The sequence below is a fragment of the Puma concolor genome, chromosome C1, assembly GCF_028749965.1.
Source record: "Puma concolor isolate L17-30 chromosome C1, mPumCon1.1.hap2, whole genome shotgun sequence".
Taxonomy (NCBI): Eukaryota; Metazoa; Chordata; class Mammalia; order Carnivora; family Felidae; genus Puma; species Puma concolor.
Window position 1 is genome coordinate 15,600,438 of NC_141674.1, and position 22,879 is coordinate 15,623,316.

The 22,879-nt window shown below is 50.0% G+C and overlaps 1 protein-coding gene across 3 annotated transcripts in view; it reads right to left on the bottom strand.

Moving 5' to 3' along the window:
• Window positions 1-9,472: 9,472 nt before the first annotated feature.
• The window catches only part of ECE1 (endothelin converting enzyme 1), a 114,806-nt gene continuing 101,399 nt past the window's right edge, over window positions 9,473-22,879 (bottom strand). For all 3 annotated transcript variants that reach the window (XM_086715931.1, XM_086715932.1, XM_086715930.1), the window contains exons 14-19: window positions 21,788-21,891; window positions 17,722-17,832; window positions 16,974-17,041; window positions 15,964-16,154; window positions 12,704-12,799; window positions 9,473-12,044 (exon numbers count right to left, since the gene is read on the bottom strand). In XM_086715931.1, coding sequence (XP_086572057.1) covers window positions 11,868-12,044; window positions 12,704-12,799; window positions 15,964-16,154; window positions 16,974-17,041; window positions 17,722-17,832; window positions 21,788-21,891 — 747 coding nt within the window. In that variant the 3' untranslated portion in view covers window positions 9,473-11,867. The remainder of the gene's footprint in view (window positions 12,045-12,703; window positions 12,800-15,963; window positions 16,155-16,973; window positions 17,042-17,721; window positions 17,833-21,787; window positions 21,892-22,879) is intronic.

The window sequence follows — 22,879 nt, forward strand, 5'->3', positions numbered from 1 at the left end:
GTGAAGGATACGCGATGGATAAATAGAAGAAAGGAAGGGAGGGACGGGAGGGAGATCAGAGCAGCCTGGAATCTCAGGGCTAAAAGGCCTCCCGCTGAGTATCCAATCTAATCCAACCTGCTGTTTTCTTCTCTTGGGCAAACTGATGCTCAGAAAAGGGAAGGAATCTTGCTGAAAGCCACTTACTCCAGCCCCGTTCCTGGAGAATCAAGTAAGCAGTTACGGGACTGTGAATCCAGTTTCTAGCTCAATTATAAGCGTATGTTGAGCAATTATTATGTGCCAGCAACTCTACGAAGACTTAGCACAGTTTGCAACTGTGCAAGGGATGTACTAGTCTACCCATTTTAACAGAGATGGAAACTGGGGCTCCAGGAGATGAAGTCACTCGGCCAAGGTAGCGTGGCTACCTTGTGGTTGGAGTGGGAATTGACCCCAGATGGCGGTGGCTCAAACACCAGGTTCTGAGCCCCTACATTACACAGCCTGTCTCTGAATTCAGGGTCTGGGCCAAACCGGGGAGCAAAACAGGAAGTAGTGGCAAAAATTCTGTCCTTTCTTGCAGATTTGGAGGCTCTCGGGGAGGTGAAGGAACTTGCCTAAGTCAGGGAGCTGTGGGGAAGGGGCTAGAACTCACATTTTGGGGCTCCCAGTCCAGGTTTCCTTCAATTTACTCACTGCTTTTTCACAAAACACCCCCAGGACTGAAGGCTAGCTCCTGTTAGCCCCAGAGTCAGCCATCTAACTGGGTAAAGAGAAGGGTTCACCTCTGGCTATGGCGGCCCCAGTCCCAGGACAGAGTCGGGAGAGGCGGACCCAGGTCTGACTCCAAGCGTCTCTTTAGGGTTTTCCGCCCTCTGGTGGTCATATGTTGAAATTAGCAAGAAACCCCTAGCTTGAACTCCCTAGCAAACTCCCTCTGTAGAACGATTTTTCCTTCCAGGTGCTGGAAGGAAATGGAAATGGTACACAGGGTCCAGGTCCAGGCTCTCCGCTGCCCTGGATGTGCCATGTTCCTCTTTTTTTCTCTGCTTCCTGATTGGTCTCCCTGATTCCGCTCTGGCCTTCACACAATCCATTCTCCGCACAATCAGCAAAAACGCTTTTAAAAACCCAAAATTGATCATGCAACTCCCCTGTTTATACTCTCCAGTAGTTCCCATTGCTCTTAGGATAAAGCCCGATCCCCATTATGGCTGGAAGGACGCAGCCCAATGGCCAGGCTGTCCCTCTCTCTCTCTCTCTCTCTCTCTCTCTCTCTCTCTCTGCAGTGTTTGCATCCCTGATCTCCAGCCTCACTTGCTTACATATGTTCAAGCTTTTTCCTCTTTAATTGAATTCTTACAAATCTCAAAACCCATTTTGCAGGTGAAGGAAATGAGCCTCACAGTGGTTACTCAGCTTCTCCCAGGTGACAGGGATTTACTGCTGGGAGCCAAGATTAAACCCAGGCAGTTGGAGCTGGGGCTGACCTTTTCAGTTTGCAGCTTCTCTTCCCGCCATTGTCCCCATCCTACTCCCAAGCTTGACCTCCCCACCTTCCATCCCAGTCGTCTCTGCCTCTCCGCCTTTGCACAGGTGAGGAAGCAGAGATCCCGGCATCAGTCACCCTGTGTGTGTGTTTGCTGCTCTCCCCTTAAGCGCCCTTACATCACCATTACCTCACGGGAGCTGTGTGAGGTGGGCATCATCAGCCCCATTTCACAGGTGCAGAAACAGAGAAGTGATTTCCTTCAAATACACAGTATTTCAAATACACAATATTAGGCAAGTATGAAAGTAGAGGACCCCTGGGAGTTGCAGCCAAAACATGAGTTAGCACCCACCCCATCAGGCCTGGAGAAGGAGGGGGGTAGCTGCAGCTTCAGGGAAGGGGGTAAATCTCAGCCTCACCGGGACCCTTCCCCTCTATAGAACAAAAGTCTTAGGCTGCTAGGGACAGGCAGCAAACCCTTAACCCCAGGGCTCATGTGAAGGCCTGCTGCAGTAGGTGGGGGGAGGGAGGGAAAGGCAGGAAACCATCCTGTACCAGGATCCTACACCTATGCTATTACAGGATCACTGGGGAAGCCTCAGCCCTAAGACCAGGAATGCAGAGTTTGCCTAAGACTGAGGCTACACCAGGACAACAGACCATCCCCCTTCCCCCAGGCTAGTAAGCATCAGGTAATACACAACAGCAACCCAAGTGATGCGTGGAAAGCCCAGGGGTGGGGCAGGAGTGCTAATAAAAATCCCTCCAGCAGCCTAGCCCCCATCCTTTTTTTTTCTTTTCTTTTAAGTAAGCTCTCTGCCCAACAGTGGAGCTTGAACTTGTAACCTTGAGCTCAAGAGTCACATGTTCTACCTACTAAGCCAGCCAGGCGCCCCACTAACCCTATCCTAAGCCTGAGGTGATGCTAGAAGAATTGGAAGCCAGTGGAGCAATGAAGGTGACCATAGCAACAAGAAAGTCCAAACCAGCTCAACCTTTGACTAAACTGACTTAAGCTTCTATACTAATTGTCTAGCAGAAGATGTATTGCCCATTTAATGCAATAGCCATTAATTCTATTTAATTTAGTGTCTACTATCCTAACACAAAATGTCATTCAGTCAAAAATCATAACACACTAAAGAGCGAGGAAAAAACCATCCACCGTCAATAGACAAAGGAATCAACCAAGCCAGACTCAGAAATGATTCAGTTGTTGAAACAATTAGACAAAGGCTTAAAATTTTTTTTTCAATTTTTAAAATGTTTTATTTTTATTTTTGAGAGAGACAGCTTGAGCAGGGAAGGGGCAGAGAGAGGGGGACAGCAGTAAACCCAATGTGGGGCTCGAACCCATGAACTACGAGATCATGACCTGAGCTGAAGTCAGATAGATGCTCAACCACCTGAGCCACCCAGGTGTCCCTTTAAATTAAAAAAAAAAATTGGGGGGGGGGTAATATTTATTTATTTTTAAGAGAGAGAAAGAGCATGAGTGGAGGAGGAGCAGAGAGAGGGAGACACAGAATCCGAAGCAGACTTTCAGGCTCTGAGCTGTCAGCACATAGCCCGATGCAGGGCTCGAACCCATGAACTAAGAGATCATGCCCTGAGCCAAAGCCAGACGCTTAACCGACCAAGCCACCCAGGTGCCCCTAAAGATTTTCTTTTCAAGTAATCTCTACATCCAACATAGGGCTTGAACTCACAACACTGAGATCAAGAGTCATAAACTCCACTGATTGAGCCACCTGGACACCTGATGAGCTGATAGTTTTGAGTGGAGCCCAGAACATAAGAAGGCTCCTCTGCAACAGGTCTTAGGCTGTTTGGGCCGTGTGATCCAGCAGGTCCCACGGAGCTTTGAGTATTACTGGCAGATAGAAATGGTAGGTGCTTACAGCTGAATCCTAGCACAGACCCTTCGGATTTTGGAACTCAGCCCTTCCAACTTGAGTGGATATCTACACTTTTTTTGAGAAACAACTTTTGGCTTGCAACTGGGCACATGACCATGGGCCTCCACGTTACCACACAATCTGAGCTGCTCATCATGGATTGGGTATTGTCTGATCCCCCAAGCCAGAAAAGTGGGCGGTACACTCATTATCAAATTGGGCTTGTGTATTTGACACTGGGCTTGAGGAAAGCCCCGAAGATACAAGTAATTGTATGAGGAAGTGGCCCGAATACCCACAACCCTTACTCCCACTACATTACCTTCTCTCTCCAAGCCCACCCTTATGGCCTTCTGGAGTGCTGTTACAAGTTGGCTTTTGTCTTAGGTAGAGAGGATTGATGTGTCATTCCGTGCATAGATCTCCATCACTGTTGTATCTTCGTTGTGAAACGTGGCTTTTAGCATTACAACGTGTCTCTCTTTGTCTCACTAAATGTTTTATTTTGGTTGAATTCTGGTATCAGGGTTGCAGACCCTGCTTTCTTGCTTCCATTTGTCTCATAAATCTGTGCCCATCCCTTCACTCTTCCCTGTTTCTCTGTGTTTTGGTTGTGTCTCTTGTATAAACCATAGAACTGAGTTTTGCTTTTGAGTCTTTTTTTTTTTTTTTTTTTTTTTTTTTTTTTTGTAAGTCAGCTCTACGCCCAACGTGGGGCTTGAACTCAGGACCCTGAGATCAAGAGTTGTATGCTCCACTGATGGAGCCAGCCAGGTGCCCCTTTATGAGCCAATTTTAAAATAATTTTCAGGGGCGCCTGGCTGGCTCTGTTGTTAGAGCATTGGACTCCTGATCTCTGGGTTGTGAGTTCAGGTCCCATGTTGGGTGTACAGATTACTTAAAAATAAAATCTTTAAAACTAATAATAACAATTTTAATAAGTGAGTCAAGCCCATTCAGTTACTATTTTTTTAAGTTTTATTTATTTACGTACTCTACACCCAACATGGGGCTTGAACTCGTAACTCCAAAATCAAGAGTCACCTGCTCCACCAACTGAGCCAGCCAGGCGCCCCAAGTTTCTGTATTTGATTTAAGGTGTTTTCCCATATCTCCACCTGCTTGAGGATATTTAATTCAGTCTAGAGTATCATGTTACAGTTTTCTTTAGATTTTTTTTTTATTTTGGGAAGATAATTTTTATCAGTTTGAAATGCTCTGAATTTGTATTTCTTTTCTTTTTTCTTTTTTCTAAGACATTTTTTTTTTAAAAAAAGTAATCTCTACACCCAACATGGGGCTCAAACTTACAACCTTGAGATCAAGAGTCACATGCTCTATCGACTGAGCCAGCGAGGTGCCCCTATTTGTATCTTTTTAAAGATGGCTGTGCTTACCCAAAGTTATAAACACATCCTGCTATATTTTATCTAATACTTTTATGATTATATAAAAGCATATGCAGCTTAGGTTTCTAGTACATGTAGAATTTATTGCTGTGACGGTGTGTGAGAGTTGTGTGAGGGAAGTGAGGTCTAGATTCATTTTTTCCCAAGTGGATGTCCTAACATCCACTTGTTAGATGGCTCACCATTTCTCAGCTGATTTAAAGGGCTTCCTTTATCCTATACTAATACCCACATATACAGAGAATTGTTTCTGGCTCTCCCCAAAATTCCAGTCATTCCATTCCTCTATCTGTACACACCAGCAGTACACTTTATTATTTACTATAAGTTTATAACAGATACTGACAGGCCAGCTCCCTCATTGTTCTTTTTCAAAATGGTCTTGGCCATTGCACATTTTCTCCTCCGTGTGAGTTGGCTTATCACGTGCCATGAAAAATGATCTTGGAGTTTTGGTTGAGAGAATACTGAAATTATAGATTAACTTGTGGGAACGTCGACACCTTGCATTCCAGTGAACCTTTCCATTCATGACCAGGGTGTTCCCCTGTGTTTAATTCAGGTCTTCTTACATGTTCTTCAGTAAAAAGTCTTACAGTTTTCTCCATAAAGGCCTGGCCCATTTCAAATTGGGTTTATAATTGTCCTAGATTCCTTAAATTTTAGTGTCTTCTTCAGTCCCTCTGATGGGGTTTTGGGGTGGTGGTGGGGGGGTTCAGAGCTGACAGCCAAGAAGGAATCCTTGAAGATGTCTTTGGTGCAAAAAGGTGATTTTATTAAAGCACGGGGACAGGACCCGTGGGCAGAAAGAGCTGCATTGGGGTTATGAACAATGACTGATTATATACCTTCAGGTGGGGAGGGGTTTAAGGACAGCATAAGTCTCTAAGGAATTTTGGAAGCAAGGTTTCCAGGACCTTAAGGGGCTAGCTGTTGTTAGGAAAACATCATTTATTACTGTTTAGTAAAACCTCAGTCATGAGACCCTTCAGATATATATCAGGGGCCACATGCTTAGAGTATAATTGCCAACATATACTTGGGGACTAAAGATAAAGGGAGTTTGCAAAGGAATTTTTATGTGTTTAGGGACACTCACAGAATCCTGGGGCAGGATAATGTTAAGCCAAGATTCCCTTTTGCCCCTAGCAAGGTGTCATCATCGAGGCAACTGAGCTCCTAGAGGGAGGTCACTCTGCCTGTTTCAGGACTCTTCAGTGGGCTGTAGGCAGTAAGGGAATTTAATTTTTCATTTGCCTTTGTTTCCCATATCACCGTGGCAAGCGCCTAAACCCCCTTCCCTCTTGATGAGGGTGATATGAGGCCTCCAAGAAATGGCGTCTATAGATTTCTGGAGAATAGATTATGGATAAGATTGCCTTTTTCTTGCAGTTTACTAAGTTATCTGTAAACTGAAGGAGACTCCTGTCCTGCATGACTGTGATCTCTATCAGTCAACCATCTGCTTTCTTTCCTTTCCCCTGTTCTGGGGCAGCCAGGAGTATCTGAGGAATATCACACATATCTCACCTTGGGGGGAGGGGTGTTGTTAGCCTGTACTTTGCCCTCAGCTTGCCTTATGCTCCCTCATTACCTCCCTTCTGCAGTTCTTCAGCCCTCCCAGAGGGCCCCTGCTGAGCCTCTTTGCTCACACAATTACTCACGGCTAGAAGTCCCATAGTTTCAACTTGCTTTCTAGTGGCACCTGGTAAGTTTTTCATCTTTTCAACTGTAGGATAAACCCCTGTAGGGTCAGGCTGGGGTTTTAATTCCTGCTTGGGGGTGGGGGCTTGCACTGAGCTGAGAGGTAAGACCAGCTGCTACAAGGAAGGAAGGGGAGGAGCAAGGGGCCCCAGGGCTCAGAGGAGGAGAGAGGGAAGGGCCTATTCACTGGGTCACTGGGAAAAGGGGAGGAGCAGGAAGACAGCCCTCTGCAGGGAAAAATGGCATCTCTCTTTGGCACCTCAGTGTGTGTGCCTGTGTGTGTGTGTGTGTGTGTGTGTGTGTGTGTGGTCCCCAGGCCATCATTATTCCTTAGGAGCCTCTATTTTCCCAGGCAGCTCCTTGCCAGCAGCCTGAGTTCAGAACTCAGCTCTGCCCCCATTCCCCTCTGATCTGGGTGCTAAAGCACCTGTCTTAGGAAATTGCTGTAAGCATTCAAGGAGAGGATGTGCAAGGACACGGCACACGGCTTGATTCGCAGTAGGCACACATGTGGAAGCTTTAAGAAAAAATGCATATGTTCATTCATTCATTCATTCATTGGCAAGGGTGTATGGAGGACATTCGAATCTGAGGGACAGGCAGGGAAGGACAGGGGCTATTGAAGGTGCAGAAAGGAGGCTCAAGGTGGCAAGGGGGAGCTCTGGCGGGGGCAATTTGGGCAGAGCCCAGGTCCTAGGGCAAGTAAATGCAGTGAAGGGGAGTGATGTGATCTTTAAATAGGTTGCTCTCCTAAAGACAGTTGGAGGGGATAAGGCTGAGCTGTCCAGATGAGAGACACTGGGTTATGTATAAGCTCATGTACGCGTGGGGCAGGCACACACCTAGTGTGAATGTTGTGAGGGGTTCAAAGTGTATCACTGTCTCTCAAGCATCCGCACATCTCCCCAGTATTTGTGGGTCACATCAAAGAGAAGGCAGAGAAAAATGTCCATTTTACAGCTAGAGAAATAGAGTCTAAGACAAATGACTTATTCCTTTTTTTTTTTTTTTTTTCAACGTTCATTTATTTTTGGGACAGAGAGAGACAGAGCATGAACGGGGGAGGGGCAGAGAGAGAGGGAGACACAGAATCGGAAACAGGCTCCAGGCTCTGAGCCATCAGCCCAGAGCCCGACGCGGGGCTCGAACTCACGGACCGCGAGATCGTGACCTGGCTGAAGTCGGACGCTTAACCGACTGCGCCACCCAGGCGCCCCTGACTTATTCCTTTTAAAGCAAGTCAGGTTGAGGGGTTTTGCCCCTTGAATAGGTGCTTGCTCAGGTCATCGCTCTGTCCAGTTCAAAGTACGAGCACCAATTCTCCCCCTTCAGAATTGAAGGCTCAGCTGAAGTCTCTGCTCTCCAGCAAGTTTTCCCTAGTCACCCCAGCCCACTGGGCTTATTTCCTCTGGCATTAGTGTGTTGTGGGATGGCTCCCTTAATGATATATTATTTATGACTATTTGTCCGTTCAGCCATTCTTCCATTCATGCACTTATCCATCCATCCATCCATCCATCCATCCACCTACCCACCTATCCATATACCTATCTATGCATCCATCCATCACCCATTTCCCAACCATCCACCCACCCACCCACCCATTCCCCCATCCATCCATCCATCCATCCATCCATCCATCCACTTATCCATCCATCCACTTATCCACCCATCCACCTACCCACCCATACATCTACCTACCTACCCATCCATCCATCACCCATTCCCCTACCCACCCATCCATCCATCCATTCTCCTATCCATCCATCCACCCACCCACTCCTCCATCCATCCATCCATCCATCCATCATCTACCTGTGCACCCATCAATCCACTCACCCACATACTTACCCAACAGTCACCGAGCCCTACTCCATCACTGGTCTGTGTCAGGCACTGGGCTGCTGGAGATGGTACAGACACCTTCACAGCCTAGAGAACTGGAACCTCTGTGTTATGAGTTGAGTTGTGTCCCCTCAAATTTGTACGTTGAAGTTGTAACCCTCAGTTCCTCAGAATATGATCTTATAGGATCACTGCAGATGTAATTAGTTAAAATGAGGTTATCAGGGTGGGCCCTGATCTAATATGACTGGTGTCCTTATAAAAAGGGGGGGGGGGAGATTCAGACACATACCAGACGTGCACACAGGGAGAACACCATGTAAAGACGAAGGCAGAGATTGGTGATGCTTCTATAAGCCAAGGAGTGCCAAAGATGGCCAGCAAATTGCCAGAAGCTAGGCAAGAGGCCTGGAAGATTCTTCCTCCCATTCTTCAGAAGGATCAACTTTGTTGACCCCTTGATCTTGCACTCTAGCCTCCAGAACTGTGAGACAATAGATTTTTGTTGCAATAAGCCACCAAGTTTGTGGTACTCTGTTACGGCAGGCCCTGGCACTAATACATTCTGGTAGGAGAGTGAAGCCTGTGTGATCCTACCTGATCTGGACTGGAGCTCAGGAAGGGCTTCCTAGAAGAAGTTATGCTGAGCTGGGCATTGAAGGATGAGTAGGAGTGTATCAGGCAGAGAAGTCAGAGAACATTCTAGGGAGAAGGAAGAATGTATGCAAAACTCAGGAAGAGGCATGAGTATATGTCAGACACTTTTCCTTGAACTTCCCTGATTTCATCTACTGTCTGCCCTGCCAAGCATCTGAGGCCTGGAAACCCACTGCCGATACCCTTTGCTCCAAGATAACAGAAAATTCAATTTTTCTAGGATGCCCCTTGGGCACAGTGGGGACATGCATCATTGTCACTAGCAGGGAGTGCTCACATGATCATATTGATGGAGGAAGGACAGCCAGATGGGCACAGGCACTGAGTAACCTTCTGGCACTTGTCAGGGTCCAAGTCCTCTGCTCTGGGGAGGGGTGCAGCTGGCCCCCATGCACATGCGACAGTGGGCAGCTCTGTGCTGGCCAGGAGCCCTCCCATAGCCTCCAAGCACTGTCCTCGGAGGCCACACACTCAGTCACATGGCGCTCGGTACAAGTCGTTTATTTCAGTTACAATAGTGCCACACCGAAACTACAGTAGCACAAAACGTAAGAATACAAAAAATAGATTCCCAGCCCCAAACCCCACATCCAAGTAGCCGCAGAGAAGCCAGACCTATGGCTCCCGGGCCTCAGGGGAGGGGTCTCTCACGGGGCAGCTGTCCACCTCCTCAGCCTTGTTTTCAGCTCGGCAGGGACAGTGGGGGTGATCCCTTTGCTTCTGTCCCTGCTGGGCCTGAGCCCTCCTCCCCCTTGGCCCCTGCCTATTCCCAGGACACCCTGAAGAAATGAATGTAGTCTACATTCCCTCTGGCTGGACCCTCAGCCCTGGGACCCTTGCTTCTGGTTGGGAGGTCCCAGCCCAAGGTGAGGACAGACACCCCTGAGGACTGTGACCGCCCACGGGGAAGGCGGGAAGGCAGGACGAGGTGGGTAGAGGAGGTACCTGGAGGGCACTAGGGCTGGGAAATCCAAACTCTGTGTGGAAGCCCCCAACTCTAGCTCCTTCTCTGGCTCCTGACCTACGTCTCTGAAAAGTGACCAGGACTGCTGCTTGCGGGGACCAGGGGCCTCATCTGGACCCCACCCCACCTCAGTGCCGAGGCTGATCTGGCTGGCCCTCTTGGGCAGGGAGGATTCTAACTTCCAGGGCGAGGTGACGGGGCACGACCAGGCCGTGGGCTGCCGAGAAGGGAGAGCCAGGGTGAGCACTGGCTGCTCTGGCCTCAGTCACAGGTGCCTGCTTCCCCCAGAGAGAGCTCCTGCACCACAGTTTCAAGGAGGGAAGCCACTCCTGGTTCCCTGACCCCACAGGCTAGACTGATCACATTGGGGGAACCTTTTCCTCAGTCTGCCTTGGCTGAAAACATCTCCAGATGAGGAGTCCCTCTAGTTACAAGTATCGTCTCGATTCAACCCAAGGGGCTGAGGGTGGGATGGGGCTCAGGGCAAGTTCAGGAGTCCTTCAGATTCCTGACCTTGGTGCCACTGCCCTGTAGGCTAGAGCTCCCAGGGCGCCGTGAGGGGCAGCTCTGTGGGCACTGGGAGTAGGGGGTATGGCCTTGCATTATAGTCAGGACACTTGAAGGCTTCACTGAGGAAGCAAAGGGGCACCTGGTAGGGGGTTGTCTCCTTGGGGTAGAGCCTGGGCTGCAGCCTCATATAAGGCACTAGAGATGGAGGGAGGGCAGGCGGGGCTGCATGTGGTCCCTGGAGCCAAGCCCAGGCCAGGGGTGCAGGACGGAGCTCAGAGGGAGGATCTGGGCCCTGTGGGACAGGAGAGCGGTCTTCTCTTTTGTCCTTCCTCTGCAGAAACGGGTCAGCAAGGCAGACCCTGGAGTGGCCGGGCTGGGAGGGCTGCTGTAGACAGGGAACCAGACCCTGGGACACACATGCAGCGGCCAGAAGAGGGACAGAGAGGGGCTATCTACGGCACGGCAGAGAGGATCTGATGGAGGGCCAGGTCTTGCAGGCCTTCTGCTGTCCAGGCCCAGGGCATCAGGGTGCCCCAGGATGGGTTTGAAGGCCATGACCTGGCCTCATCCTGCTGCAGCCATCAATTCCCTGCTGCAACTTTGGGGATCAGACCGTCCTAGTTGGGGTTCCCACTGTTGGACTCTGGGGACAGAGGCAGGCAAGCTGCGAGGGGCGGTGCCCATGAGCTGGCCTCTGCCCCTTCCTGGCCTCCACACCTCTCCTCTCTACACCCTGCGACTGCAAAACCAGGTGACAGAGGCTGAAACTGTAAATGCCAAGGGATGGGCAGCTCTCTACTTGGGGACGTGCTCAGTGGCTGGGGATGACTGCTTCAGGCGACCTCACGGCGAGTGAGGAGGAGAGGGGTAAATCAGTGGGGCTTCCCTTATCCACAGGTTATTTAGAAAAACAGAATATAATAAATATACCAATCCTTTCATTAAAAAAAAAAAAAAAAGTGTTTTAAACTCATTATTTCCCTGAACATTTCCAGTGTATTCCACAATGTTTAAAAAATAGTTTCCCCAAAAATATATCTTTAAAGCATTTGACACAGTGGCATTTCTGGTGCTTCTGGCTCCGGATGTGGGCGGGGGGTTGCGTCCACTGCCCTTGTCAGCGTGGGGCCCAGGCCTGGTGAGCAACCAGCCTGATACCCAAATGCCCACTGGAGTTGACGCACATGTGCCTGGGATGCCAGGGTCTTCACAGGGGATCAAATCTCGGATTGTGTTGAGAACCCACATCGTAGGCTCAGTTCTGGCTGAAAACCCTCCAGTGCGGGGTAGGGGGGCCCTGGGTGGCCAGGGGGGCGGGGCAGTGCCCTGGACGCTGGATGGAGAGATGGCCTTGTTGGCCCCACCTGGGGGCTCATCCTCTGTCTCGGCTCGAGGTGCTCCCACCCTCACCAGACTTCGCACTTGTGATGAGGGTTCATGGGCGAGCCAGGGGGGCAGTGGAAGTGTTCTGAGAACTCCTTGGAGTTGGAGACGGAGCCAATGACCCGGAAGCGGGAGGGGCTGTGAGGATCGGTGATGAGGCCTTCGTGGGAGCTCTCGGGCGTGCGGACAGAGCACCAGACCTTTGTGAAGCAACAAAGGAGAAGCTGGGTCACTATGGGGCCCTGAGGCTGCCAGACTGCCCCCATTCACGGCAGTAGGGGGATGGGCCCCCGCCTGGTTCTGAGAGCCTGGGGAGTCAGCTGGGGCTGCCGAGTGTGTGGGGAAGAGACGCTGGGCTGGGATGTCCCCCATCCCAGCATCCTCTACTGCAGTTACCTGGGTCTGTCCTGGGCCTCTGCATTAGATTTCATCTGAACAAAGGGTTCTGCCCTAAAACCAGTCTGAAAACCTTGAACTGAGTCCACATCACTCACCTCCTGGGCAGAACAAAAAACTGTTTATGGCTCTGGGCACCAACAGAAGACTATACATTAATGCCAACTCAAGGGACATCCTGGGGCATTTTGAGTTTAGGAAACTTCTAGAACCCCTGAACCAGGAGGCCCTTAGCACTTACCTGTCCTCTCATCTACCTGATACTGGAGACCTTTTAATGGCATTCACTGGATTTCTCTAATGGCAGGAAGCTCACCTTACAAACTGGATGCCCGATGGACGGGCCAATGAACTAGGAGGTTATCAATTGAGGGGAACTTGCCTTTTGGCTCTCAGAGCTCTTGGAGCTTCAAGATGGCAGAATGTGCCTGCGTTTGGCGTTTTTTTCCTCTAACAAACTCACCTGTGCAAAGCCCAGGAAGAAGAGCTGGTTATTGGTGAGGCCCAGGGTGGGCAATGTCTGCTCAGCCCCGTTCTTCTCCACCCAGTTCTGGTAGGCCTGGGAGCAGAGAAAACAAAGCTCAGCGGCTCCCTCGACACAGGAGCAAACAGGGCGACAATGGAGGGCCAGTGCGGGAGATCCCGGGAAGCTCTACCCTGCTGGGGCGGGGACTCACACTGCGGAGTCTGGGCCTCGGCTCAGGCTAGAGGAGTGATCTTCACCCGCACCCATCCTGAAGGGGAGCGCCGTTCAACCCTAGGCTTAGATACCACCGACACGCCCACAGCTCTCAAGTGCCTCCTTCCAGCTCCAGCCTCTTCCCTGACTTGTTTATTCAACTGCTTCAGCTGGATTTCCACGATGCATCCCAGAGCTAACATGGCACAGCAGAATGAGAGGTTGTACACGCACACGCACACGCACGCGCATACACCTTCCCACCACAGTAAATGGTACCACCAACCGCCTAGTTACTCAGACTCCAGCCCCAGAGTTCTTTGAGCTTCTCTTTTTTTCTTTCTTCCTTTTGTTTTTTTTAAAGATTTTATTTTGGGGGCGCCTGGGTGGCTCCGTTGGTTGAGCATTCAACTCTTGATTTCAGCTCAAGTCACGATCTCACATTTCGTAGGACCGAGCCCCACGTCGGGCTCTGTGCTGACAGCATGGAACCTGCTTGGGATTCTTTCTCTCTCCCTCTCTTTCTGTGCTTCCCCTGCTCTCTCTCCCTCTCTCTCTCAGAATAAATAAATACATAATTTAAAAAAGATTTTATTAAAAAAATTTTTAATATTTATTCTTGAGAGAGAGACAGAGAGACAGAGCATGAGTGGGGGGAGGAGCAGAGAGAGAGGGAGACACAGACTCGGAAGGAGGCTCCAGGCTCTGAGCTGTCAGCACAGAGTCCAATGCGGGGCTCAAACTCACAAACTGCAAGATTATGACCTGAGCGAAAGTCGGACGCTTAACCGACTGAGCCAGGTGCCCCAGATTTTATCGTTAAGTAATCTCTACATTCAATGTGGGGCTCGAACTCACAACCCCGAGATCAAGTGTCACACACTCTTCTGACCGAGGGAGCCAGGCCTCCCGAGCTTCTCTTTCAATCATCCAAACAATCCAAATCTGACGACTTCTTACCCTTGTCATGGCTTTATCCCTTCTCTTGCCGGATAATCTCACAACAGCTTTCTAACTAGACTCCTTGCCTCGAGCTGGTCCAATTCCAATCCCCTCCTGACACAGCATCTTAAGCCATCCTCATAAAGCGGGGGTTGGCAAACTTTCCCGTGAAGTAAATAGCTTCAGTTTTGGAGGCCAAAGGGTCTAGTTGAAAGTACTCAGTTCTGGCGTTGTCAGTGTGAAAGCAGCTGCAGACAACGTGGAAGTGAACGGGCCTGGCTGTGTCCCCCTAAATTTTTTATTTACAAAAACAGGCTGAAAGCTGGATTTGGCCCACAGGGTGTAGGTTTGCTGACCCTTGTTTTAAAGGATAAACTAGATCGTGTCATTGTTCTTTTTAAAAATCGTGCGGGGGCGCCTGGGTGGCGCGGTCGGTTAAGCGTCCGACTTCAGCTCAGGTCACGATCTCGCGGTCCGTGAGTTCGAGCCCCGCGTCGGGCTCTGGGCTGACGGCTCAGAGCCTGGAGCCTGTTTCCGATTCTGTGTCTCCCTCTCTCTGTGCCCCTCCCCCGTTCACGCTCTGTCTCTCTCTGTCTCAAAAATAAATAAACGTTAAAAAAAAATTAAAAAAAAAAAAAAAAATCATGCGGCAGCTCCCATTGTACAGAACAAAACCCAAGCTCCTTAAGCCGTTGACCCAGACCTGGTGAGCTCTGGTCCCGATCACTCCTCCAACATCCCCTCCCTCCGCTCCACCCCTGCCTGTCTTCCTGTCTTTGACCACGCCGGGCTGTGTCCATTTGCACGTACTATTCTATTCCAGCTTTCCCTGCCTCTTCCTCGTCATTCAAGGTCTCAATTCCAATGTCATCCCCTCCAGAAGGCCTACCCTGACCACCCTCCCCCCTTATTTTTCACTACCTTGCCCTATTTTATATTCTTCATCTTATCAGTACTTGAAATTATCTTATTTGTTTACTTGTGTATTGGCTTTCTTCCCCCTCCCCTGCCCCACAAAATTGTGAGTTTTGTGAGAGCACGATTCCTGTCTGTCTTGGCACAAAATCTCCAGTGCCTAAGGCAGCCCATGGTGGGCAGAAGGTTTTCAGTACATTTTCACTGACTCCTGGACTTCAGGCAGGTTGCTGAGTGTTTCTGGGCTCAGTTTCCTCACCTGCAAAATGGGGGCTGTACTACCTAATGGTAAAACTGTGGGGGTACTGAGCAGAGTCTGGCACATAATAAGGCCTCAATAAATGGCACCTCATTTATTTATTTCTGCTCTTACTGTCACGGCGAGAAGGAGGCTCTGTATTGCTCTTTTGAGAGACATCTCCTTCTCTTCTCGTGGCCTCTGCTCTCTCTCCCTTCCAGTTCAGCTGACCTTTCGGAGTGTCACTCTGTGCCCAACTTTCTTTTTAAAAAAATTTTTTTAAACATTTATTTACTTTTGAGAGACAGAGAGAGACAGAGCGAAGCAGGAGAGGGGCAGAGATAGAGGGAGACACAGAATCTGAAGCAGGCTTCAGACTCCAAGCTGTCAGCTCAGAGCCCGACGTGGGGCTCAAACCCAGGAACTGCGAGATCATGACCTGAGCTGAAGTCGGACTCTTAACCGACTGAGCCACCCATATGCCCCTATCTGTATCAACGTTCTGCCACGCCAGCGATGTAGGGAGTAGGTGTTCACAGTCAAGCACACTGGGGCTCGAGGAGGCTAAGTGACTTACTCCAGAGCCAGGACTTGAACCCGGAACTGGCTCCATGACGGTGTCCCTTCCCTCCCCTTCCCTCCCGGGTCCACTGCTGTCTGAATTAGTGGTGGCTTTCCTGGAAAAGGTCGTCAGGTAGGTCCAGCCTAAGCCCTCTCCTATGTCTCCTAGTTGGGCCAGACTTAAGGCTGGAAAGCCCTCTGTGTGCCACGCTCTGCACTAGGGACTTCCACAAGCTTCTCCATCAGTTCTCGCCCATTTTGCAGACGGGGAAACAGCTCATGGAGTGGCTACAGTTTGCCCAAGCTGGTCTCTAATGACCCTTTACTGAGGAGACACCTGCACAGACCCAGACTTGGGCCGGGGCATGTGCGGGGGGTGAGCGCTTACCCGATAGGCCGCCTTGAGGCCCCCGTTGTCGGCGATGTTCTCCCCGAGGGTGTGCCGGCCGTTCACTGGCTCCCCGTTCACACTGTAGTTGCTGTACTGGCCGACCATGCACTCGGTCTGCTGCTTGAAAGCCTCCACGGACGAGTTCTTCCACCAGGGCCGAAGGTTCCCATCCTTGTCGTACTCTCGTCCTGTGGGTTCAGAAGGGAGCTTCAGGTCAAGGGGAAGGAGAGGCAGAGCTGGCACGCGTAGCTGCTAACGGAGCCTCTCCTCCCAGTGAGAAATGGCTCCACCCACCCACCTCCCTTCTACCCACCAGCACTGGGGAGATGGTGCCGGTCTGGGGGCCAGAGAAGCTGGGAGGATGAGCCAGGCGGGCTGGGTGGCAGGTGGCGGTGAGAGAATGGAGGAACGGGATGCAGGCCAAGGGTCAGCTTGTCCACAATTTCAGTGGAGCAGGAGTCATTGTCAAGGCTGGCGAAGAGCCTTGTTCCCTGAGCCCAGGAAGGGGTAAATGGAGTCAGCAGCACTGGGGTCACAGACAGGCCCCGGCCTCTAAAGTCCCGCCTCTTCCTTTTTGGCCTTGGAATCCCCAAGGCAGGAGGGAATGAGAATTCTGGACATTTTCTGATGAGGAGGCGAATGACTTCAACTCCTCTGCTGGCAGTGGGGCCAGAGAAGTCTCTGGAGTGGAGGAGAAATTGTGCTCCCTGAGGACTACTAACACCTACTCCTGAGTATGGGACACCTTCCAGGAACCCCCTGTGTCTGACACAGTCCCCACAATCACCCCATGAGGTCGGAATTGCCATGCCCGCTTCACAGACAAGGACGAGGAGGCCTGGAGAATGACAGGATTTGTTAAAGTTCATTCAGATGATGGGAGGCAGGGCCAGGACTGAACCCAGATCCATCTGCCTCCAGACTGTTGGAAGCGACGAGAGCAGAGCAGAAGCACTGGGGCCAGGAGTCAATGTGCCCGGTCTGAAGGGGGCCCCAGGGAGTCGTACCTTGATCATCAAAAGCATGAGTCAGCTCGTGGCCCACGACAACACCAATGCCACCAAAGTTTAAGGCCCTGGAGGGGAGGAAACAAGAGCGAGGGTGATGTCACAAGGGGACATGGCTTCCTGTATCTGGAGAAACAGCAGGGTCCTGTGGAGCTCTGCAGGGACATGGCTGCAGCTTGAACTTCCAGCCAGTCCGAGGCCACTGAGAGGCTGGGCAAGCGGGCTGTGGTCAGCCTGTGCCCAATGGGTGCCAAGCATTGTATGTGATGCTCCACAGAACGGCACTGTCCTCTTTGGTCCCCTCAAAAGGGTTCGGCATTAATGACCGATCTATGAATGAGCAACCACTTGGAATGGCTTGATCACATTGTCCACGGGCCACACAGTGAGCAAAGAGCAGACCTGGGATTCAAACTCAGGGCCCCATACCTTGTCTGTGTGAGACAGGGCCCTCACCCCTCCACCTCCCCGGCCGTGATGGCTCTAAGATACCATTGGAGGGGCATTCCCCTAGATGGAGCTCCTGACTCCATGACATGCCCCCAAATCCCCACTCTGCAAGGGCTTCTGGATCCTGGAGACCCCTGGAGGGAAGCACGGGGCGGGGTGGGGGGGGAGTGGATGTCCCAAGCTCCCCGGGCCAGTGGGACAAAGAGCACTCAGTGTGGCTGTGGGCCACAGGGCTGGGCCGGGCGTCCACTGAGGGGCAGGGGAAGGAGACGGGACGGGAGCACCCCAAGCATCCTACTTGGGTGAGGAGCGGGTGTAGAATGGCGCCTGCAGGATGCCGGCAGGAAACACGATCTCATTCTTGGTGGGCGAGTAGTAGGCGTTCACCATGGGCGGAGTCATGCTCCACCTGCAAGGACACACAGGTGGGGTCAGCCAGTCTGGAGGATATCAGGAGCCTTAACCCCGGCCCCAAGTGCACACAAGTACAAGGACATCCTTAGCATCACTGTTTTGGAGGGAAAAACCAGAAAAACCCCAAGTGTCTGCAGACAAGGGATTGGTGAAATCCGATGTCACACACACGGAGGAACAGTGAGCCTCTTACAAAGAGAGACAGGCCACGGCTGGGGGCCTGGGTGGCTCAGTCAGTTAAGTATCCAACTTCGGCTCGGATCATGATCTCACAGTCTGTAAGTTCAAGCCCTGTGTCGGGCTTTGTGCTGACAGCTCAGAGCCTGGAGCCTGCTTCGGATTCTGTCTCCCTCTCTCTCTGCCTCTCCCCTGCTCATGCTCTCAAAAACAAACATTAAAATTAAAAAAGAAAGGAAGGAAGGAAGGAAGGAAGGAAGGAAGGAAGGAAGGCAGGCCACTGCTGCAAAGCAGCTCTGAAAGTTTGGTCTGTGGACACTGGGAGGGGCCCTCAATTCCCTTGGGGGGGTGGTCTGCAAGGTCAAAACTATTTTCATGATAATGTTAAATCGTTATTTGCCTTTGTGACATGTTGACATTTGCAACAGTGGGTAAAGTTGCTGGAGCCTAAGTGTGACTCAAGACAGGGGCACCAGCTGCTCCAGTGGTCACCGTGCTCCTCACCAGGAAAAAAAGCCCCATTCCATTTGGGAACATTTTTCTTTCTTCCTTGCTCCTCTCTCTCTCTCCCTCTCTCTTTCTTTCTTTCAAGTTTATTTACTTATTTTGGGTGGGTGGGGAGGCAGAGAGGCAGAGAGAGAGAGAGAGAGAGAGAGATTGATTGAGAATCCCAAGCAGGCTCCACACTGTGAGTGCAGAGCCCAATGGGGGCTCGAACTCACGAACTGTGAGATCATGATCCGAGCTGAAATCAAGAGTCAATGGCTTAACTGAACTGAGCCATGCAGACGCCCCATTTAGGAACATCTTTTTTTCTTTTTTTAAATATTTACTTATTTTTGAGAGACAGAGAGGGAGAGAGAGAGAGCGCAAGCAGGGAAGGGGCAGAGAGAGAGAGGGAGACACAGTATTCAAAGCAGGCTCCAGGCTCTGAGCTGTCCACACAGAGCCTGATGCAGGGCTCAAACCCACGAACTGTGAGATCATGACCTGAGCTGAAGCCAGATGCTTAACTGACTGAGCCACCCAGGTGCCCCCCAGAGCATGCAACTCTTGATCTATGGGTTATGAGCTTGCTTACAAAAACAGAGCTTGGGTATAGAGCTTACTTACAAAAATAAAACCTAAAAAACTAAAAAAAAAAAAAAAAAAAAATTAAGTTTATTGATTTATTTTGAGAGAGAGAAATTGTGAGTTGGGGAGGGGCAGAGAGAGAGAGAGAGAGAGAGAGAGAGAAAGAGAGAGAGAGAATCCCAAGCAGGCTCCACACGATGAGCACGGAGCCTGATGAGGGGCCTGAATTCATGAACCGTTGAGATCATGACCTGATTCGAAGTCAGATGCTTAACCGATTGAGCCATCCAGGCGCCGCAGAATTTTTTAAAAATTAAAAAGAAACTTTGAAGTTTCAAGCAAAATTAATTACTTAATTAGTAAAATTACAAGAACTTGTATTAGTCCCTCCAAACTCGACAGCTTCCCAATACTTAAAGACTTTTCTCAGGAGGTCAACAGTGATATGAACAAATGTGGATTTGGGGGGAAGGTATGTAAAAGTCAGCGGGGCCATTGTTTCCCAAATGACCGATGTGTGATGTGACAAATTAGGGCTGGCTAAAAGATCCATTCAAAGTGCAAGACAGACTGATGGGTGTCAGTGTAACAGAGTAGGAAAAGTTCATGACTATGGGTTCAGGTTCCACAGTGCGATTAACCTTTAACAAATTATTACTTGCTGAGTTTTGGTGTAGTATCGACAAAGAGTGTGCACAAGTATCAGAAAGGACTACTAAAGCATTCTTGCCTTTCCCAGTTTCGTGTCTGCATGAAGCTAGGTTTTCTTTATATATTTCAAAACAAGATATTGCAATAGATTGAACACAGCGTCAGATAAAGAATCTAGCTGTCTTTTATTTAGCCAGATATCAAAGAAATAGGCAAAAAGTAAAATAATACCTTTTTCTCACTAAATATTTTGTAAGAAAATAGTTCCTTTTAATAACATTTATAATAAATTGATATAATCGCCATATAAAAATGACTCTTTGGGGTCCAATAATTTTTCAAGAGTGTAGAAGTGGGGCAGAGTGCCTGGCTGGTTCAGTGGGTGGAGCGTGCAACTCTTGATCTTGGGGTTGTGAGTTCAAGCCCTATGTTGGGTGCACAATTAGTTAAAAAAATAAAACCTAAAAAAAAATTTAAAAACAAAGAATGTAGAAGGGAACCTAGTGGTAGAAACATCTGTCCACTTGATAATTTTTCTGGTATTGGGGGGGGAAGTTCAGTAAGGAGTGGAGTGCTGGGGTGCCTGAGTCAGTTGGTTGTGTCCAACTCTTGGTTTCAGCTCAGGTCATGATCTGACGGTTTGTGAGTTCGAGTCCTGCATCAGGCTCTGTGCTGACAATGTGGAGTCGGCTTGGGATTCACTCTCTCCCTCCCTCTCTGCCCTCCCCCACTGAGGCGCTCTCTCTCTCTCTCTCTCAAAATAAATAAACTTAAAAAAAAAAAAGGAGCAGAGTGAGACAGGAAGGACGTTTTCTCCAAGAGCTTAGACAGTTCACTCTGTCTCCTCCAGGTAAGCGCCACAGAGATGTGTTGGTGGGTAACTGAAGCCATGGAAAGATACTGGGAAATTGAAAATTCATATTTTTTAAAAACACATGGTTACATGAACGGGCAGGAGGCAGAATTTAAATGACAAATTTTAAGTTAAATTAAAGACTTCAGATAAATTCGGAACCTTGTGGCAGTATCTGTGCCATAGTCTGGAGACAGAGGAAACAGAGATGTTCAAACCTCGGTTGGCCACGAGGGGGCACCAGAGGCAAAGAGAAGCTGCTTCCACCTTGGTTAAGATTTATTCTGCAAAATGTTTTCGGCGTGGAGGGAGCTTATTTTGAGAACTAGAGCTGCGTTGACAACAGAAGATTTTTCCAAGGAGACTGCTCAAAAAATGACAGATGCCAGAGCTCATTCCAGATTATTTTAAGGTTTGAGGTCCAGGCGAAAGCTGTATTTAAAAAAACTTCCCCAGGAGGGGCGCCTGGGTGGCTCAGTGGGTTGAACGTCCAACTCTTGGTTTCGGCTCAGGTTATGATCTCACAGTTCGTGAGTTAGAATACCATATTGGGCTCTCTGCTGTCAGCGCAGAGTCCCTTTGGGATCCTCTGTCTCCCTCTCTCTCTGCCCCTTCCACGTGCGTATGCGTAGTCTCCCTCTCACAAATAAACATAAAAAAAAAAAAAAACCTTCCTCAGGAAAACACACACACATACACACACACACACACACAACTTCCCCAGAGGGTCCTGATATGCAGTGAGGTTTGGGAACCACAGCTGTTGGGGGCCCGTCTGGAATCCTCCCTAACCGAGGGCCTCCTCTGGGCCAGACACTCCTGCGAAGTTCTCACACTTGACTGTCCATGGGCTCCTCCCATCTTATCTGCAGATAACAAGGCAAAGGCTCTAAACACTGAAGCTGTGGAACCAGGACGTGAGGCCGGGCCACTCAAGTCTAGAGGCCACTACTCTGCCAACAGGCTGGGCACCGGGGGCACACAGACCTGGGCCAGTCCCAGCTCCTGGCTGGGCACACTTCCTTGGTCCCTGGTCTCTGCATCTGAAAAGTGGGAAAACCACGGTACCCACTCCTCAGATGGCACTCAGGAGAGTCACGGTGGGCACGTGGTGCATGTGCGACAAAGGCAAGCTCAGCCCACAGCACCCTGTGTTCTGGGAGCTACTTCCTCCCAGCAAGGCCCAGGGACTCACTGGTCTCTGTTGGGAGCTTTCCTGAGCTGGTCAGCAGTGACCCTCCAAGAGAAGTTGAAAAACCGCATGGCATTCTCGAAGTAGAGGTCCGGAACTGCCGTGTACTGGACAAGAGGAAGCGAAATTACAAGATCAGAGCGTACCCAGGCCAGGAGGCCCCCCGGCTCCTCGAAAGGCAAACCCCTTCTTCTAAAACTGAGGAAGCTGAGACCCCACGAGGTTAAGGGATGGGTCCACAGGTCAGAGGATGGAATGGAGGGCTCGGGACTGCAGGCTTGGTGGCTTCCTGCCTTGGCCCTGACCCTGCTGGGGCCCGGCACCCTCCCCTCTCCCTTTCGAGGACACGGTAAGAACTTCACCAGGACCGCTCGATACCAAGCAGTATCACGGCCTGCAGCAGCGCCTGGGCCTTAGGCAGGAAATCCCTCCAGTGCTGTCCAATCCATGATGAGGGACATGTTCTATGCCCGCGTTATCCCGTATGGTAGATACCAGCCACATGTGGCTACTGAGCATTTCAAACGTGGCTAGTGTGACTTTTACATTTAATTAAATTTTAATGTATTTAGATTTTAATTAATTAAACAGTAGTGGCTTGTAGCTACCACTCTGGATAGCACATGAATCAAGCCGGGATCTGTCTCTGACATGTCAGGGTACAGGCATCACTGCACATTTTCCTTAGCACTCAGCCCAGCCTTTCAGCTCTTTTCAGGGGGCAAGGTTCTCCCTCAGATCGGCTCCAGGGCTTTCTGGCTTCTCGTCAGGGCTCTGGAAAGATGCTGGGGCCCTGGGGACAGGACTCTGATCCTGTGGGCTGTCCGCAAGAGCCTCTGGATCCTGTATTGTGACACCCTGGGGCATCTTAAATTATTCTGAAGGAAACACGCTGCAGAATGAGTCAGTCCCATATTCTCAGAAGTAGTTTTAATATTCTTGGGTTTTAAATAGAGCCATGATGAGAGGTTATTATAATTGCAAAAATGCCTGAATTCACAAATTTCAATCACAAAAAGATATAAAACTATCTTTCAGGGCAGAAATACAATCCATTTAAAGGAATGACCTGCCAAAAGTTCCAACTCCCAGGAA